The sequence below is a fragment of the Mirounga leonina genome, unplaced genomic scaffold (assembly GCF_011800145.1).
Source record: "Mirounga leonina isolate KUSES-001 unplaced genomic scaffold, KU_Mleo_1.0 Mir_197, whole genome shotgun sequence".
NCBI lineage: Eukaryota > Metazoa > Chordata > Mammalia > Carnivora > Phocidae > Mirounga > Mirounga leonina.
This window is the reverse complement of record NW_023270494.1, coordinates 5,096,777-5,117,296: the sequence shown is the minus strand read 5'-3', so window position 1 is coordinate 5,117,296 and position 20,520 is coordinate 5,096,777. Positions and strand designations below refer to the sequence as shown.

The 20,520-nt window shown below is 47.6% G+C and overlaps 2 protein-coding genes across 2 annotated transcripts in view; both read right to left on the bottom strand.

The window, feature by feature from the left end:
* Nucleotides 1-13,610, bottom strand: part of PRPSAP1 (phosphoribosyl pyrophosphate synthetase associated protein 1) — a 29,125-nt gene extending 15,515 nt beyond the window's left edge. Inside the window, exons 1-3 of the mRNA XM_035025958.1 lie at nt 13,441-13,610; nt 9,244-9,296; nt 5,192-5,258 (exon numbers count right to left, since the gene is read on the bottom strand). Of these exons, the coding sequence (XP_034881849.1) occupies nt 5,192-5,258; nt 9,244-9,296; nt 13,441-13,610 (290 nt within the window). The remainder of the gene's footprint in view (nt 1-5,191; nt 5,259-9,243; nt 9,297-13,440) is intronic.
* A 5,981-nt stretch (nt 13,611-19,591) lies between these two features.
* Nucleotides 19,592-20,293, bottom strand: LOC118024410 (60S ribosomal protein L31-like). Its single transcript, XM_035026350.1, has 2 exons — nt 20,251-20,293; nt 19,592-20,014 (listed from the first exon to the last, which is right to left on the bottom strand). The coding sequence occupies exons 1-2, from the start codon at nt 20,291-20,293 to the stop codon at nt 19,626-19,628; spliced, it is 432 nt and encodes a 143-aa protein (XP_034882241.1). The 3' UTR covers nt 19,592-19,625.
* Between the last annotated feature and the right edge of the window lie 227 nt (nt 20,294-20,520).

Sequence of the window (20,520 nt, the reverse complement as noted above, 5' to 3'; positions counted from 1 at the left end):
GGGGATGGGGCCTGGCAGATGCCTCAGCCTGAGCTTGGAACAGACTCTCACAGCCAGGGAAGTGAGCTCAATGGCTGTGGTGAGGTACCCTGCCCGGGGGCCTCGTAACCCAGTTCAGATCACTTTCCCCTATCCTCCAAAGACAGGAAAAAAAAAATTGGTGAGAGTCTTGAAGTCCTTCGGATACTCTTCCAATGCTCAACCTTCCCTCTCTAGCCTCTTCCCACTCCTCCTTGGATTATCCAAGAGTCCTCAAACACCCCCTCTTTTGGGTCAGGAGTGTATCTCCCTTGCCTTCCTGAGAAAGAGGATCATTTCCCATGTAGTTTCTATGTGAGGAGTAGACTCTCAGGTGTCAGTTCTTGAATTGTCCATATATAGCAGTGAGGCTGCCCTCATTTGGAGCAAAATGGAAAGCTTGCCATCAACATAGCAGAGACTTCATAATGCTTAAGTAGTTAAATGAAATATTCATCACGAGATTGCTTTTTAGCCTGAAGGACAGAGAGACCATATCCTCCCAGTCTCCCAGTTTGTTTGCCTCTCTCTCCAAGGGCGCCCATCCTTAGTACATCCGGGAGTGAGACACTGGAGACATCGTTGTCCTCTGACGGTGTTTTCCACGTCCACATTCAACTTAGAGAACTCCCAACCTCACCTTTGTAATTTGGACTTTTTGTAAGTATTTCAGGGTTCTGTCATAAAAGCGTTTCTCCCAGAGGGTAGATATAATTGATTCAGGATTTGACTTCAAGACAACTACAACATTCCTTTTGGATTGCTGACAGGTTACACTATTTTCCAGTTGTTTCCTTCCTCTGAAATATATTGGAGCATTTTCCTCCTCATCCTCCCAAATTAATAATGTCCCAAGTCTGGCATCAAAAGGTTAGAGGACACACAATCGTTTGGTAAAATCAGGACAAAACACTTACCAAACACTTTCAAGGTACTTGGGAATTCATTATACTTGATCAATGTTAGTTCATTCATACATTCAACAAATATTTATTGAGCAACATGAATCAGGCACAGTGTTAGGTGGTGAAGATAAAATGGCAAACAAGGCTGATGACATCTCAAGAAAATGCCAGAGACCCACACTGGACCACCCTGTGGTAATCATCTGTCCCAAGAAGGAGCACATCTAACTCAATATTCTGCCTCCCAAAGGCTTTCATACTTGATTCCACAGAGGGGAGAGCGTCCCTTCCCCCATCCCTTCCCCCATCAAAACTGATGCCTGTGGGTTCTGAATGTTCAGCTGGAAGGCTACACAGTCCTTGAAGGATAGTGTGTAAATAACTCAGGAGTCCAAATCTAGACCGAACACCGGGCATCATATACACTATAGCCGAAATCCTCTTCTGCATACAGACTGTCGGTCAATGTTAGAAATACAATCAGAGCTTTCTTAACCTTCCACTGGTGTGATAGCGTGTGGCAGCATAAAAGCTCCACCGTCCGTGGCTTCCTTTTTTAAGATTTTATTTATTCATTTGACAGAGAGAGACAGTGTGAGAGGGAACACAAGCAGGGGGAGTGGAGAGGGAGAAGCAGGCTTCCCGCGGAGCAGGGAGCCCCATGTGGGGCTCGATCCCAGACCTGAGCCGAAGGCAGACGCTTAACGACTGAGCCACCCAGGCGCCCCCTGGCCGTGGTTTCTTACATCAGATGTCAATGCAACAATATACTCAGAGTTGAAGTTAATTTAATAGATTCTGGAAGAGTATCTGTCCAGGTGGTGGGCTTTTAGCTGGCCTTGTGACAGCATTTATAACACACAACCATAGGCTACAATGAGGTTTCGATAGCACACCACAAGGTGGGCCCAGATAGTAAGATGTTAACGTAACAAGATGAACAATTTCGGAAGGGCCTTGATTTCAGCGTAACTTTCCTTCCATTAATTACTAATTTCTGCCATGAGGTTTCATTTTCTACTTGTTCCTTTTCCTAATGACCTATGCCAAGGGATTCAACATCCTCCAGCCCAAGGCTAAGGAAAGCCTCCCATGCCCCACCCCTTTGGTCAGGAAGGCAACAAAAGAGCCTTTGTCACATTGGCTTTCCCCATTCACTGCCAGACACTAGACAAATTGGACACCAGGCAGTTAATCTGTGGGCTAGCAGGGTGAAGAAAAGTTGGCTGGCAGCCTCTACTTTGTTTATCTGTTCCCTAAGACTGTTCCAAGTACATCCTGGCTAGTTCTTGTGGCCTTTGTATCTAAGTAGGACAATCTTAATCGTTTACCAACTGACTGGTTTTTCTTTCCCCTAAGATAAGCACATCCTATATTAAATTCGACCCTTACTGCTCTGTCATTTTTGAGAGACAAAGACAAATGTAAGAAAACAGACACGGTCTATATACATCAACTGAACAGAGCGGGACTGCAAAGCGAGGCCAAGACCATAGATGGAAGTCACAACGATACGGTGATGGGGTAGGATTTCCCCCACCCCCGACCCCAAGAATTAACCATCTGCAACAAATAAGTTGTAAATGTGCTTTTAGTGACCCTTCTTACGTTACACCAACACACTGGAGCTTGTAACATAAACAGGGAAATTGTCCTTCAAGAAACACTTGGTAAGCTTCATATCCATTTTACTTTCCTTGCTCAGTATAACTGAAAGCTCCTCGAGTATCACACATTTCACTCATGCAACAAAATCACTTCCTTCTGAATGGCTTTTTGCCATTTCCAAATACTTCAATTCCACCCTCAGCAATCAAAGATGTACCTTCACTGGAGTGGTCACAAGAAATAGGCTGCAAGCTCTGAGTGGTTTCGGAAGGTGAGCCCCCGTATCAGAGCTATCGGGGAGGCGGCCGCAGCAGTGGCAGTGAGGACAATGCAGCCTTACCCTTCGCCAAGGACAAAAGCCAGGGTGACAGGCACAACACCAGAGGGCAGCCTCGAGGGGTGTCCCAGGGCCCTCACTACGCAGCATTTTACTCCCGGGAAAGACCCACAGGTCTCCTCCTCCTTCCCAAGGTGCAGCATCGAGCAGAGCACTAGGCAAGAAGAATGCCATGACCAGGAGGCAACCAGCACAAAACCCAAATTGCTGGAGGACTAGCGGGCGACAGAGGAGTAGCCATCAACACTGCGCCCTATGTACCAATACTACAAAGGCAATTTCGTTTCCTGGAATCTTCCTGATCACCGCTAAGACAAATAGGACGCCTGCAGGTTTTTGCTGCAGGCACCTCCGTATAGGCTACTGATGACTGATTCACCCCACCCCCCAGGGGAAGGGAGGGGCTGAAAGTTCCAACTCTAACGGGCTGTTGGTTCCCCTGGCTGTTGGTTCCCCTAGCGAAAAGCCCCCATCTCAGCTTATCTAGGTGCTTTCCAAAAACCACCTCAGGTGTGGTTGAAAGGGGGCTTGTTAAATACAAAAGACACCTTTATTGCTCTTATCCCTTAGGAAATTCCAAGGGTTTTAGGAACTCAGCACCAGGAAAGGAAGACCAAATATATATTTCTTTCTCTCTTTTTTATTTATTTTTAATTAAAGATTTTTTTTTTAAGATTTTATTTATTTATTTGACAGAGAGAGACACAGCGAGAGAGGGAACACAAGCAGGGGGAGTGGGAGAGGGAGAAGCAGGCTCCCCGCCGAGCAGGGAGCCCGATGTGGGGCTCGATCCCAGGACTCTGGGACCATGACCTGAGCCGAAGGCAGTTGCTCAACAACTGAGCCACCCAGGAGCCCTTTAATTAAAGATTTTATTTACTTATTTGACAGAGACACAGCGAGAGAGGGAACACAAGCAGGGGGAGCGGGAGAGGGAGAAGCAGGCCTCCCACTGAGCAGGGAGCCCGATTTGGGGCTTGATCCCAGGACCCTGGGACCATGAACCGAGCAAAAGGCAGACGCCTAACAACTGAGCCACCCAGGCGTCTCTTTAAATTAATTAATTAAATGGGCACCTGGGTGGCTCAGTTGGTTAAGCGACTGCCTTCGGCTCAGGTCATGATCCTGGAGTCCCAGGATCGAGTCCCACATCGGGCTCCTTGCTCAGCGGGGGGTCTGCTTCTCCCTCTGACCTTCTTCCCGCTCGTGCTCTCTGTCTCTCATTCTCTCTCTCAAATAAATAAATAAAATCTTTTTAAAAAACAATTAATTAATTATTTACATTTTAAGTAGGCTCCACACCCAAAGTGGGGATCAAACTCACAACCTTGCGATCAAGAGCTGCATGCTCTACCGACTGAGCCAGCCAGGTTCCCCCAAATATGTTTCTTATTACAAGTCACATTGTCACTGAGGCTCAGAATAGCTTCCAAACCCGATGTGGTTTAAGGATGAAAGATGATACATGTAAGTGGGTGCACACTGCTGGTGTTCGGCGCCATTCTTATTACTGACAGTCTCAGGAATCTAAATTAACCAAGACATGAAGGTCTGCATTTTTCAAAGACACACATAGCCTAACTACCCCATTCCCTGGGAGGGGATGAGAGGAGATAATCCCACAGGGAAGGTCACCCTCAGGTAGGCTAGGATTTCCCCTAAGGGAAGGGGTGGCAGATGCTATCTACAATAGACAGCTAGAAACGGGCCACTGTGCAAAAAAAAATACAGTGCAATCAAAAGCTAATAATGTAGGGGCGCCTGGGTGGCTCAGTTGGTTAAGCGACTGCCTTCGGCTCAGGTCATGATCCTGGAGTCCCGGGATCGAGTCCCGCATCCCGCCGAGCAGGGAGCCTGCTTCTCCCTCTGACCCTCCTCCCTCTCATTCTCTCTCTCTCAAATAAATAAATGGAATCTTTAAAAAAAAAAAAAGCTAATAATGTACTATATGCTGACTAACTGAACATAATAAAGTGAAAAACTGTCTTGATGGGTACAAATCGGCAGCAGCTATGCATTGTATTTAACAACAAAAAGCTTTTTAGCAGAGAGGAGCAGACATGGACTAGGTTCAGTGCATATGGAGGTAAGGAAGGTATTTTTCCCCTTGAGTGGTTTAAGCTTGGAGAGGAAGATCAAAAGTACAATGTGACAAACAGGGTAGGAATGTTAAAAGCCTACAACTGGATTTTGGTAAGCATTCAGTTGAACATGCAAACACATTTATAGTGAAAGAAACTCAATTGTTGTTTATATGATAACATAGTGACTTGCATCACTAAGATTTTTAGAGGAAAAGGGATACATAAAGTAGTGCTCTTACCTGGGTATTGTCTGTATAATGAAAATATCTTGGCCACGAACAGACTCTTTTATTTCAACTCTTGTTTCTGAAAAATAAAAAAGTTCTATTGCTTAAGAAAAGCACTTCATGATACAATTAGGCAGCAGCTGGAGGGAGTAGAGATGAATCTAAACCAACACTTCATCTAGTGTACCAAAATAAATTCTCAATAGATCTCAGAATGACACGTATACAAAAAATGTGAAGCTAAAGGGAAAATAAGCCAAAAATATGCCAAAAGGCAAAAGTAACACCAACAGGTCCACAGAAAATCTCAAGGTTCAAAAAAGAAAATCCAACACCAAAATAAAGACGAGAGGCTTGGGGAAAAGTCTACAGCAAATAAGGAGGTCAAAGGTTAACATCCTTCTTTCAACAAATGCCAAGGCCTCCTCTGGGTCAGGCCCTGTCCTTGGGGTCCCAAAGTGGAGGACCTGGACCAAGTGGATGAAGACCGATCTAGGAGAGACAACACAATGCCAAAGGCTGGCAGACTCTTCAGGCCAATGTGCCAGAAAAAGACCAAGAGATGGGGTACCAACTGGCTCAGTTGGGAGAGTAGGCAACTCTTGATTTCAGGATTAAGAGTTCAAGCCCAATATTGGGCGTGGAGCCTACTTAAAAAAAACAAAAACAAAAAGAGGGGCGCCTGGGTGGCTCAGTTGGTTGAACGTCTGACTCTTGGTGTCAGCTCAGGTGGTGATCTCATGGGTCGTGGGATCGAGCCCTGCATCAGGGTTCCTGCTCGGTGGGGAGTCTGCTTGAGGATTCTCTCCTTCTGCCCCTCACTCCATTCGTGCACACTCTCTCTAATAAATAAATCTTTTTTTTTTTTTAAGATTTTATTTATTTATTTGAGAGAGAGAATGAGATAGAGAGCATGAGAGGGGGGAGGGTCAGAGAGAGAGGCAGACTCCCTGCTGAGCAGGGAGCCCGACGTGGGACTCGATCCCGGGACTCCAGGATCATGACCTGAGCCGAAGGCAGTCGCTTAACCAACTGAGCCACCCAGGCGCCCCAAATCTTATTTTTTTTTTAAAGATTTTATTTATTTATTTGACAGAGAGAGACACAGCGAGAGAGGGAACACAAGCAGGGGGAGTGGGAGAGGGAGAAGCAGGCTTCCCGCGGAGCAGGGAGCCCGATGCGGGGCTCGATCCCAGGACCCTGGGATCATGACCTGAGCCGAAGGCAGACGCTTAACGACTGAGCCACCCAGGCGCCCCTAATAAATAAATCTTAAAAAAAAGAAAAAGACCAGGAGAGAGAATAATAGGGCTGGGAACGATGGCTTCACCACAAGCTGGAACGTGTACCGAGGAAGGGAGCATGGAACATGCAGAGATATGGGGGCAGAGTGTGCCACGCAGAGGGCTAGCCAGTTACCCGCTTGGAAAACGCAGTGAATGAGGAGGAGAGCGAGGGGTCAGGTAGCCAGCGGGGGCCAGACCATGCAGGAGTCTGGACTTCATTCTAAGGGTGACAGGAGAGCCACTGGGGGAGGAGTTGAGGATGGGAGGGGGTGTGATCTCTGACTGCTGTGTGAAGAAAGCTGGACGGCGACAGTGGCACAGGAAGGCTACCCTAGTTGGTTCTGCAGGAGTCCCGGCAAGCAAGGACAGTGGTCCAGACCGGAGGGCGGCAGCGGAGGTGTGAGAAGCCGACAGACTGAAGGTGTATTCGTGAGTCACAGCGCACATGTCAGACAGGATGGATGATAAGCAGTGAGGGCAGAGCTCAGATCCCAAAGGGCCCTGTGTGGATGCTAAGGAGACCGGACTCTAGCCCGCAGGATTTCAGCAGGGATAAGTCAAAAACATTTGCATTTTGGAAACACCTTGGTGGAGGTGAGTAGAATGGCCTAGGGAGACTGAAAATGGAGGCAGGAAAGCCTGTTAACAAGCTACTGTAACAGCCAGAGAGAGGGAGAGAAGGAGAGGGGAGGAGAGGGAAGGAGAGGGAGGAAGGGAGAAGAGGCCTAGAACAGTGATGGAAGGATGGAGAAAAAGGTCTTCATTTTTTTTAAAGATGTTTTAAAGATTTATTTATTTATTTGAGAGAGTGTGTGCAAGCAGGGAGAGAAGAGAAAGAATCTCAAGCAGGCCCCTAGCTGAGCACAAAGCCTGAGGCAGGTTCAATCCCAGGACCCCAAGATCATAACCTGAGCCAAAACCAAAAGTCAGAGGCTTAACTGACTGAGCCACCCAGGCATCCTGATAAAGGTCTTCATTAAACCATCTTCTCCTCCTCTGGTGCTTATTTTCAGGAGATTCCCAAATGCCATCACCATAAATTAAGATCGTTATTGATAAATAGACTAGCTCACCTATCTGCATTCACCATTAGGGGTTTTTTGTTTTTAAAGATTTATTTGAGAGAGAGGGCAGGAGGAGGGGCAGAGGGAGAGGAAGAGAGAATCTCAAGCAGATCCCACCCACTGAGCACGACTCGGGGCTGAATCTCACCACCCTGAGATCATGATCTAAGCAGAAATCGAGTCGGACACTTGATGGACTGAGCCACCCAGGTGCCCCCACCTTTAGGTTTTTAAATACCAACATCTCCTGTCTTGGCAGTAGATAAAGTTTCTAGTCACCAAGTAGAAAGTTACTAAGTATGGGGACGCCTGGCTGGCTCTGTCAGAGGAGGAGCATGGGACTCTTGATCTTGGGGTCCTGAGCTCAAACCCCACATGGGTTGTAGAGATTACTTAAATAAAACTTAAAAAAAAAGTTACTAAGTGTGGAAGCTGGCTGAAGGATATCTATGGGCTAATTATAACACACATGGAACTTATAACATCCTGGGTGTTAAGTGCTTTCCACTAAACTATCCATTAAGTTACCTTTCCCTTTTCAAATACCTTGTTTTTTTAGATCCCTGAACATCATTATGTCTTAGTAATTTATCATAGATAGTTAATACCTTAGAAAGAAAAAAGGAAGCACAGGGTCATAAACCTAGGTTTCAGCTTCGCAAAAATAGCTCCAAATTATTTTATATTAACTGGTCTCCGCAGGGCATTATAGTCTGAAGTATGTGGCCACACTAGGGAGACTGATGATGCAGCATTTGCTAGGACACTGGCCATCAACAAAGGGCTTTCAAGCATTATCATTTAATGTTACAATTTTCCACAGAAATGCAAACGGAAGCAAAAATGGGTTATTAACCCAGGATGAGAGTCTACAAGAGACCTGAGAGCAAAATTTGCGGATGAAAGAACTCAAAGATGGTTTTTCAATAAGTCATTACTACCTGGTAACAGACTGCTCTTGATACCAGTTGATGACCTAATGAGACAGATAAATGTAAAAGGTATTTATCAAATGTAGCCCAATATAGAAGAAAAAAACATATTCTCTACATCTCTCCTTTTTTCATTGTAAAATGACAGGACACTTGCACTATCTTGGGAAGAGGGGAAGGAAACTAAGAAAGAGAACAAAGAAAGAAATCAAGACTTGGAGGGAAGTAGAGCGTAATGGCTTAGACCTGATGTTAAAGAGAAAAATGTTTTTGTGTTGCATGTAATATCTGCCTTTTAAAAACATACCTGTTGGTGGGGCGCCTGGGTGGCTCAGTTGGTTAGGCGACTACCTTCAGCTCGGGTCATGATCCTGGAGTCCTGGGATCGAGTCCCGCGTCGGGCTCCCTGCTCAGCGGGGAGCCTGCTTCTCCCTCTGACCCTCCCCCCTCTCATGTGCTCTCTCATTCTCTCTCTCTCAAATAAATAAATAAAATCTTTAATAAATAAATAAATTAATTAATTAAATTAAAACATATCTGTTGACTAAACAGAGAACAAAGGATGTTTAAGCGGGACACCTGGGTGGCTCAGTCGGTTAAGCGTCTGCCTTCAGCTCAGGTCATGATCCCAGGGTCCTGGGATCGAGTCCCGCATCGGGCTCCCTGCTCCGCGGGGAGCCTGCTTCTCCCTCTGCCTCTGCCTCTCTCTCTCTATCTCTCATGAATAAATAAAAAAAACTTAAAAAAAAAAAAAGGATGTTTAAGAAATCATTTTAACTCACCTCCATTGGTCTCTTGATAGACCACAGATTTCCCCAATTCAGCACCAAGACGCCTATGTGGGGGGGAAAGGCAATTAAAGAATGCTCTTTAAAAAAAACCCTCCAGTTCATATGCGTAGTTCAACAAAAAGGCTAAAATAACTAGACCAGCATTCTTTCCCAAAAAAACAGAAAGTTCAGAAAGTTTAACGCATTAAGAACTACACATCTGCTACCCCTCCACAAGCAGCTTCAAGCGCCCACCACTTTGTGACACCCTCCTCTACTGGGGTCTGCGGCCAAAGTTTCATGTCCAGTTCATTGTTTTCTGAATCATAACGGTCTTGCAAAATCATTCCCACACAAACGCCTGGTTATTAGCGCTAGTTGCAAAACCACAAGCCAGAGGTAAAGGCCTCAACTGTCAAAAGCATATAGACTTTATAGAGTAAATATATACTTTATATATATATACTTTATAGAGTATATACAGAAGTATATAGACATTAACCAAATGCGGTGTGAATCTTGTTTGGATCCTGATTAGAACAAACCAATTATAAAAAGCCTTTTTTGAGAGAGTGAGGGAAATATGAACAAGGATCAGTATTAAATGATATTAAGGAATTAACGGCATCAGGGCGCCTGGGTGGCTCAGTTGGTTAAGCGACTGCCTTCGGCTCAGGTCATGATCCTGGAGTCCCAGGATCGAGTCCCGCATCGGGCTCCCTGCTCGGCGGGGAGTCTGCTTCTCCCTCTCCCACTCCCCGTTTGTGTTCCCTCTCTCGCTGTGTCTTTCTCTGTCAAATAAATAAATAAAATCTTTAAAAAAAAAAAAAAGGAATTAACGGCATCAAAGATTTTATTTTTAAGTGAGCTCTACACCCAACGTGGGGCTTAAACTCACGACCTGGAGATCAAGAGCTGCATGATCTACCAACTAAGCCAGCCAGGCACCCCTGTGGTCGTTTTTTTTAATTATCAGCTAGCATTACCACTTTGACGAGTGAAATATTATGACACGGGGATGGAACCTGTTTAGAAATACTCCAGCCAGGTATGCTGTGGAGCAGTGAGCAAGGACATGGGGTTTGAGGTTTGTATTGAGAGGGACTACCGCGGCTTTCAGGGCTTGGATGACACCTCAGATGCAAGGCCTTCTGGCCAAGCGCCCGCCATTTCAGACCGTGGAGCATTCTTGTAACCCGGCGGGGAGCAGCTTTCTCTCAAGTTTGCTGTGGCTGAACCAAGAAAGGAGACATACATAGATTTCTACAGAAATTACGATTCCATGATCGATTTTGAGATGAAGAAGGCTGGTATCTTTCAGAGTGCAAAGTGATGTTGGAACATAAAGAATTTCTTTGGGTTGCGTTCCATGAAGTCTGTCACTGACCTGTGTTCCCCAACTATGAAACATGAATCCTGGGGTATGAAATAGTTTCTCTTGATAAATAAACAATTAACAAGCAGTGTGCACAGTATAAATAAAAAAATAAACTTATTCCAGTCAGGTCTACAATGGAATACTATTCAGCCTTAAAAAGGAATGAAATTCTGATACATGCTATATGAACCCTGAAAAAATTATTATTCTAAGTCAGACACAAAAGACAAATATTGCATGATTCCATTTAAAATAGGTACTCAGAAATAGGCAAATTCAGACACAGAAAGTAGAACAGAAATTACCAGGGACTGGGAGGGAAGGGATTGGGGAGTTAGTTAGATATGGAGGTTCTGTTTGGCATAATGAAAAAGTTCTGGAAATGGATCTTGGTGACAGTTATACAACACTGTAGATGTACTTAATGCCACTGAATTATACACTTAAAAATGGTTAAATGGTACATTTTATGTTACGTATATTTTACCATAATTTAAAAAAATACTCCTTAGGGTGCCTGGATGGCTCAGTCAGTAAGCATGTAACTCTTTTTTTTTTAAAGATTTTATTTATTTATTTGAGAGAGAGAGAATGAGAGAGAGAGAACACATGAGAGGGGATAGGGTCAGAGGACGAAGCAGACTCCCTGCCGAGCAGGGAGCCCGACGCGGGACTTGATCCAGGGACTCCAGGATCATGACCTGAGCCGAAGGCAGTCGCTTAACCAACTGAGCCACCCAGGCTCCCCAATAAGCATGTAACTCTTGATCTCCTGGTCATGAGTTCAAGCCCCATGTTGGGTATAGAGCTTACTTAACAAAATAAAACAAAACTCCAGCCAAAAAAAGGTGAGAGATGGGGAAAGTAAATGAAATAAGATTAACAAAAAGTTGCTAAATTGAAACTGGATGAAGGATACTGGGGGTTCTTTTTTTTTTTTAAAGACTTCATTTATTTGACAGAGAGAGACACAGCTAGAGAGAGAATACAAGTAGGGGGAGCGGGAGAGGGAGAAGCCGGCCTCCCGCCGAGCAGGGAGCTGGATGCAGGGCTCGACCCCAGAACCCCAGGACCACGACCTGAGCCAAAGGCAGACGCCCAACAACTGAGCCACCCAGGCGCCCCACTGGGGGTTAATTCTAACACATGTGTAACTTATACACATCCTGGGAATGTAACCCACCTAACTTTTTTATTGATTAAAGTGCATAACCAAAATGTTTGTGAAAATTCCTGCTTGGAAGTTCAGATCCAAAAGCAATCAGGAAATAAAATATCATAACCTCAGGGACCTTCAAACTTTGCCTAGTGGTAAAGGCCTTTTTTCAAATAAAATCTTACTCAGAAACTCCATATATGAAACAGATAAAGGAAGTATTTACAAATATTATTTACAGTAATTTAACACATTTCTGGAACAAGGTAGGGAAGAACCTAATATTTAAAAAGCAAAACAATTGACCTTTTAAATGTGCCCTCCTCTCTCAGCAAGGTCACTGTCGTAAATCTGACCCAAAATAAACAAATATGAGCTTTACATTTAAAGTTAGCATTTTAGTTGGCCTCAAAAAGCCAGACATTTATCAGGGGTTAGAAACAGAAACTAGGTAGTAGGTTGCAAAAGGATTTACTCTTCTGAACTCACTTAAAACTCCAACTGAAAAGAACATGGGTATTACTGAGAAAATATGACTAAAGTTTCCCTTCTACATTTCCATCTAGAATCTAAAAACCGATTCTTGTAATTATTTATCAACTCCAAAAAACCCAGAGGAACTCTGATGTAAATCGCTTAAGATACAAAAATGACTTTGAATGTTAAAAAACAAGCTATTCATTTTATATCTTGCGTTTGTCACAAGTTTATCTGGAAAGGGCTCCTAAGGCCCTTCCTTTACATTAGAGCTCTGGGACTCTCCAACAGAGCCAACTAGAAAAGAGGTATTATTCAGAGGGCCACTGTGAGCCTCTGCTCTGTTTCATGCTTTATCGTCATTATTTTGTTCATGCTCACGATGTTCCTGCCCAGTTAGAGAGCACCGTCCTTATCTTACCAGTGAAATTCGGGAAAATCAAGTCTCTTGCCCAGTGCCACACAGGGCTAGTAAGAGGCAAGACTGAAAAGGCATCTCAGAGCTGTCGGACCCCAGAAGCCACTTGAGATCACTGGCTTCCTTGGGTTAAAAACATACGGAGAGGCAAAGACTTTGATCGAGTCTAAAGTCGACTTAGGAAATACAATCAGACTTATCATTTCTACCACTAACTCCGACAAATCTGTTCCCCTGGGGTCGCCTTGCTCTCCCTGCCCTCCGCTCCACCTCTGCTTCACTGGGGCATCCTGCGCCTTCCACCCGCAAGGCCCCGCAGCCGCCCCCCTAGTGCCGCCGTCCCCCAAGTGTGGCAGGTCCCCGGCGCCGCCAGGCCCGGTCGTGCGTGTCCCAGCTCCGGGACCTGCGGGCCTCGGGCCCACCGAGGAGACCTGGGGGTGGGGGCGACCTGTCTCCGAGGTCAACTCCCGCCGTGGGACAGGGAGCCGCGCCCAGAGCCCCCCGGTCCAGGCGCTTCCTCCGGGGTGACGACAGCCTCCCCCCACCCCGGCCCGGGAAGTGGGAGTGGGGCGAGGGCGAGGGGGCGAGCGGTGCAAGGAACCCCGCGCGGGGAGAAGTCAGAGAGTCGGCCGGCCGCGTCCCCGCCGCAGAAGGGCCACCCGCGAGAGTCGGCCCGGTCCAGAGCCCGCAGGACCGTGACTCCGCGGCCCGGGTGCAGGGCGACGCGGAGGGAAGGGGCGCCGGGACGCCCCCCGGTCAGGGCCCCGCCCCGCCCCTTACTCGGTGATGCGCTTGGCCAGCTCGGTGCAGGCGGCCGTGGAGTTGGCCGAGAAGACTCGGTAGCCGGTGCGGGCGGCGTTCATGGCCGGGCGGGCGGCGGGGCGGGCTCGCGGGGCGCGGAGGGTCGAGGACGCGGAGAGCGGGGGCAGCAGCAGCAGCTTCTTGGGCATCGTCCGGCCCGCGCCCGGAGCGGCTCTGACCCGGGCGGTCGCGAGGCGCGGGGTCCGGCGGGGGAAGGCGCCGAGACCCCAGGCACGGGAGGCGAGAGGCCCGAGACCCTCACGGTCCTCGCACCCGAGGCCGCCGAGGGCTGGGGCGGAACCCACGCTCGCCGCGACCGGCGTATCGGCCACCTCAGAGCCGGCGGCCCGGACACCGCCCCTCTGGGCCGCGGAGAGGCACCGGCTAGAGCGTCCCCGGGGCCGCCATCTCAGATGAGGGCAGGGCGGTGGACAACTCTTCCAAAGCTTGTTGTGCCCAGGGGAGCCTCACGAATCGCCCCGCTGCTTGCTTTTGTCGCTCCCACGGGAGCTCTTTTGCCCTCTCGTTCTTGGGCCGTGCGACCTCACTTGAGAGTGGTCCCAGCCTCTGCCAGCTTTTCTGCCAGCATCCAAAATGTCTGCGGCCGTGGAGGTTGACGATCTAGCTCTGCGCCTCTATGCTAACCCAGCCGGAGCGCGGGGCGAGGCTCGAGCGCCCAGCTGGGATTGGTTTGAAAAGTGGAGGCGGCGTTGTTTTCCGCGGGCTGCTGCGGTGCCCCAGAGGTGGTGTGCGTGGACCCGAGCCTGCTCTGTGTTCCCCAAACAGGCTCTAACCTCGTATCTGCACCTAAGGCAGAGTTCCTTGAACGGGTCAAAGGACTCCTGCCAGTTACCGCTTTGCTCTCAATCGTGGAAGCCCTTCTTCCTCCTCTTGCACAAGCCCCCGTCCCTCAGAGACCTATGGGGAGTAGCGTCTGCGTGCTAGATCACCTCAATCCCAGTAAGCCACCCTCCGCCCCCGGACTGTACCGTATCATACTGTATGTATGATACCACGCTTGTGGTATCATAGATGCTTGTGTTTCATTTTACCGTTGTGAACCATCTGTCTTCCCAACTAGGATGTAAACCCTCTTGGGGCAAGATTGTGTACAGCTGGGGCGCCTGGGCGGCTCCGTCGTTAAGCGTCTGCCTTCGGCCCAGGTCATGGTCCCAGGGTCCTGGGATCGAGCCCCGCATCGGGCTCCCTGCTCTGCGGGAAGCCTGCTTCTCCCTCTCCCGCTCCCCCTGCTTGTGTTCCCTCTCTCGCTGTGTCTATCCCTGTCAAATAAATAAATAAAATCTTAAAAAAAAAAAAGATTGTGTATAGTTTGGGGTTCAGATTTCCCAGTGTCTAGTGCAGTGTTATGGGTTCCAGAGGCACGCAATCAATACATGTTGAATGAGACCCAAGAAGTGAAAGGAGGGGAAGCCTTTGGATCACTAGTTATCAGCTGCCCCAGGATTGGGGAGGGAGGCCGGTGTTGTGCTTCTCAACACACACAGTACCGTCTTCTGAAAATATCTTTTAGGGACTCTGCCTGCTGTGACATTGGGCCTGAGGCAACAATAGATTGTGACTCATCACCTCAGGAAGGCTCACAATCCTAAAGCTTTAGGATTCGGAAACTGAACTATTCTGGGGCCTGCAGCAGCCTGGTCTACATTCTGCTGGCTTTCCAGAATTACTGCCCCACCCACCCTCTCCCTCCCCTTGGGACAGGTTAAATTAAAAAATAATAATAATAGGGGCGCCTGGGTGGCTCAGTTGGTTAAGCGACTGCCTTCGGCTCAGGTCATGATCCTGGAGTTCCTGGATCGAGTCCCGCATCAGGCTCCCTGCTCAGCGGGGGTCTGCTGCTCCCTCTGACCTCCCCCCTCTCATGCTCTCTGTCTCTCATTCTCTCTCTCGCAAATAAATAAATAAAATCTTTAAAAAAAAAAAATAATAATAAAATAAAATAAATGTTTTTAAAGCACGTGAGCTAAATAGCCTAAGCCAAATTATTTTTTTATTTTTATTATTTTTTGAAGATTTTATTTATTTATTTTTGAGAGAGAGTGCTCTAGTGGGGAGGGCGAGGGGCAGAGGGAGAGAGAAAGATCTCAAGCAGATTCCAAGCTGAGCAGGAGCCTGTGGCCGGGCTCCATCCCACGACCCTGAGATCATGACCTGAAGTCAAAACCAAAAGTCAGGGGCTTAACCGACTGAGCCACCCAGGTGACCCCCAAATTATTTAACCATAAGCCTTGTCACCTTTTTTTTTTTTAAAGCTTTTATTTTTAAGTAATCTCTACACCAAACGTGGGGCTCAAACTCACAACCCTGAGATCAAGAGTCACATGCTCTACTGACTGAGCCGGCCAGGCGCCCCACACCTTATATTCCCTTCTAAAACAAAAGGAAAGCACTTCCCTTCACATTTTCCTATCTGTATCCCCCAGAACCCCTGTACCATGTTCATTTGCTCAGGTCTCCTTGAATTGTACCTCCTCCTCTTTTCCCCCTGTGAGTGAACATGACCATGAGGTTCCCAGCCAATAAATCCCACGATTTATCATCTTTTACTCTTTTCTTCCCCTTGCTTTCTACATCTATCCGCTTATCCATGTGTTAACATTTACTCAGCACCTGCTATTTGCCAGGCCTGTTTTAGGTGTTTGGGATACTTTAGTAAAGAAAAAAAAGACAGAAATTCATTTTTTTTTTTTAAGATTTTATTTATTTATTTGACAGAGAGAGAGAGACACAGCGAGACAGGGAACACAAGCAGGGGGAGTGGGAGAGGGAGAATCAGGCTTCCCGCCAAGCAGGAAGCCCGATGCAGGGTTCAATTCCAGGACCCTGGGATCATGACCTGAGCCGAAGGCAGACACTTAACGACTGAGACACCCAGGCGCCCCAAGACAGAAATTCCTACCCTGGAGGGGTACAATCTAGCAGGGGAAGAGAGATTTAAAAGAACAAAAAATGAACAAACATCATAAATGAATAATTTATGTAATATGTTAGCAGGTTTTTCCTCTTGCAGCAGTAACAAAGTACCACAAACATAGTGGCCTAAAACAACACAAATTTATGACCTTATAGTCGTCGAGGTCATAAGCCCTAAAATCACGGTGTTGGCAGGGCTGCATTCCTTCTGGAGGTTCCGGAGGAGAATCTGTTTCCTTGCCTTTTCCACTCTCTAGAGGCTACGTGCATTCGTTGCTCATGGCCCCCCTCTTGAACACCAGCATCTTCAAATCTCTCTCTCTCTGATCTGCGCTTCCATCGTCATGTCCTTTCCCACTCTGACACTCCTACCTCCCTCTGATAAGGACCCTTGTAATTTCATTGGACTCAACGGGATATGCGGTATAATCTCCCGTCTCGAGGACCTTCACTTCACATCTGTGAAGTCCCTATCACCATATAAAGTAACCTATTCACAGGTTCTGAGGATAGGATGTCAGCATCTTTGGGGAGCTATTATTCTGCCTACTGCAGAAGGCCAAAAGCAAACAAACTAACCACACACACACACACACACACACACACACACACACAAGAGAGCAGAGGAAGGGGGTTCCGGAGAGGGGTAACAAGGTTTGTCTTTTCTACCTTCTGAATTACCTCTGGCATCCCTCCCAGCCCCTTGCCCCCCCGCTCACAGGCCTGTCACTAGGGTCAGCGGGGGCCCCCCCCCCAGTGGGTTCCTTCATAGTGATCTCTTTCTCATCCTTCTCATCTGGGACCTCCTCCACTTAATCTGTCCTAAGAATCACCTGATGGATCGGAGTCTATGCTTCTTTCTAATGCTTCTGATTCAACAAGTTTGGGAAATACTTAGTAATGCATTCTCCACACAAGCTGGAGCGAACTTTACATATACGGATGTGATAGTAACTCCCCTCAAAACCTATCTGTGGCGGGCGCCTGGGTGGCTCAGTTGGTTAAGCGACTGCCTTCGGCTCAGGTCATGATCCCGGAATCCTGGGATTGAGTCCCACATCGAGCTCCCGGCTCAGCGGGGAGCCTGCTTCTCCCTCTGATCCTCTTCCCTCTCATGCTGTTTCTCTCTCTCTCTCAAATAAATAAATAAATAAAATCTTAAAAAAAAAAAAAAAAACCTATCTGTGGCTGCCTGTCACTTTTAGAATAAAGACAACCTCCTTGTGATCTCGCCCATTCCTGGGTCTTCAGTTTTATCCTCTTATTCTTCCAGTCGGCATCACCCTGACTGGCCTCGTCTCCGGTTGCCACAGGGCTTTTGCATGTGCTGTTCTCGCTCCTCCTTACCACCCACTCCATTCTTATTCATCCTCAGCCCTAGAGAGCCTTCTCAGACCTCTCTGACTAGATCAAAGTCCCCTGGTATTGGCTCTCCCAGCAATACATTCTTAGACACTGGTCACACTTGCAAATTTATATTTTGTAAAGACCGCCAGTCATGACCCTATATCATTTATCCTTTCTTCCTTTTAATGTTAGAACCAGCCCAGCTGGGGTCCTGGCCCAACCTTCCTTGCAGCTAATACAGCCACGTGCCCACATTTGGCCAGTCGAGGGAGAACGGAAGTGATGCGTGCAGTGCCCAGGCCTCTCCTCCCCCCTGGTCTTCCACTGTCAGGAATGGACACCCCTGGCACATCCACTGTTGGTCCAGATATGGAGGCCACATGTTGAGGATGGAAGAGCCAGCTCACCACCTGGGCCGCTGGCTGACCTGGCCAGCCTTAGACCACCCACCTCTGCTCTGTTACACATGCAGATAAGGTCGGATCGGCTCGGAGAGCAGCTTAGCCTGTCCCCAGCTGGTCCTCACTGGCTGGGTGATTGTTTATCTCCCACCAGACTTAACTCCAAAAGGCAGGGATGGACTCTGTTCATCCTTGCATCCCTATCTCTGGACGGGATCTATATCTGGATCCATCGGGTGCAGCCAGCCCATCTCAACTGTAGGAGTCTCGATAAGAAATCACAAAATGTAAGATTGGGAAGTACTCACTCTCACAAAGCCCCAGTGCCAAAGTTCCTACAAACATCCCTTATCACTCCACTGATGAGATGGGGAGGAAGGGCCACGAAAGATGAATTTGGGATAACCATTTGGGAGCCATCTCATGGTCCCCGGAAGACAGCCAGGCTCCTAGACTGTCTCAGGATGAAGCTGGGATTTGGGCACCTACTGTCACCAGAAGCACCCTTAGGGGAGGTGGGTCATCTCAGCTTGGGATCAAGAACAGCAGAGCCATGTTCTGTTTTAATGTGATGCTTCATTAAAAATGACCATTTGGGGGTGCCTGGGTGGCTCGGTTGAGCGTCTGGCTCTTGATTTCGGCTTGGGTGGTGATCTCAGGGTCATGAGAACAAGCCCTGCACTGGGCTCCGTGCTCAGCGGGAAGTCCGCTGGAGATTCTCTCTTCTTCCTCTACCCCTCCCCTTCGTGCACTCTCTTTCTCTCTCAATAAATAAATAAATAAATAAATAAATAAATAAATAAATAAAATCTTTAAAAAAATAAAAATGAACATTTGGATTATACTGTTGAAAGTTTTCCCCAGATTATTTTCTTTTTCTTTTTTTTAAAGTTTTTTTTTTTTTAAGATTTTATTTATTTATTTGACAGAAAGAGCAAGAGAGGGAACACAAGCAGGGAGAGTGGGAGAGGGAGAAGCAGGCTTCCTGCGGAGCAGGGAGCCTGATGCGGGGCTCGATCCCAGGACCCTGGGATCATGACCTGAGCCGAAGGCAGACGCTCAACGAACGAGTGAGCCACCCAGACGCCCCTAAAGATTTTTTTTTGTTTTAAGTAATCTCGGGGCCTGGGTGGCTCAGTCGGTTAAACATCTGACACTTGATTTCAGCTCAGGTCCATGATCTCAGGGTCATGAGATTGAGCCCTGTGTCAGGCTCCATGCTGAGCATGCAGCCTGGTTAAGATTCTCTCTCCCTCTCCCTCTGCTCCTCCCCCCCACCGTGGGCATTCTCTCTCTCTCTTAAAAAAAAATTAAAATTAAATTAAATTAAAAAATAGATAATCTCTATGCCCAACATGGGGCTTGAACTCACAACCCCGAGATCAAGAGTCGCATGCTCCACCAACTGAGGCAGCCAGGTGCCCCACCCCACCCCACCCTTTTTTTTCTTTCAGTTTTATACCTTTATTTGACAATCAGCGATTAGTTCTCATCCACATTAACTATCTGTAGATTTTTGAAAGTGGTGACAGGTACATAGGTAACCAGTGTGTAGAGCTTGTTTGGTGAATCTTCATCCTCGTTATGTTTTCTGGACAACCGCACACGGATACGGTATGGAACATTCCTTATTCCTTTGGCCCAGACAGCTTTGTTGAGCCTGGTGTCAATGCGCACATCTGGAGTTCCCATCTCCTTCATGGCAAATTTTCGGATCTCTTTGAGTGTCCGAGGGGCTCGCTTCTGGAAACCCACTCCGTGGATGCGCTTGTGAATGTTGATGGTGTATTCTCTGATCACTACCTCGTGGATGGCAGAACGGCCCTTCTTCTTCTCGCCACCCTTCTTTGCGGGAGCCACTCTGCCGGGCCCTGGTTGGAAAGCCACACTTTATAAACAATTAATGTGGCATCCTGATGGCTCCCAAAATATTCCAGGTCCTGGCACATAGTAGGTGCTCAACATGTATTTGTGGACTCAGTCCTGGGGTGAGCCTGCAGACGAGGCCGGAGACGGTCATTATTTCTAGCAGGGCAGCCATGTGCTTAGCAAGAGGGGAGAGCAGGTCTTGGGTGTAACCAGTTAGTCGCTCCATAGTGCCCCCTACTGGTCCTTGAGTTCCTCGAGCGGTCGCTGCCACGTGGTCCCATTACTGGGTCCTGACTCTTGATCTTGGCTCAGGTCTTGATCTTGGGTTGTGAGTTCCAGCCCCCCGCTGGGCTCCACACTGGGCACGGAGCCTACTTTAAAAAAAGAAAAGAAAAAAGAAATGATCTGTGCGTATTTTTGTGGAGACAAAGTGAGAGCTGACAGATCTCTCCATGTTTCAAAGCAGCAATGTCAAAGGGCCTTGGTCCGGCGAGTCACAGGGCAGCCC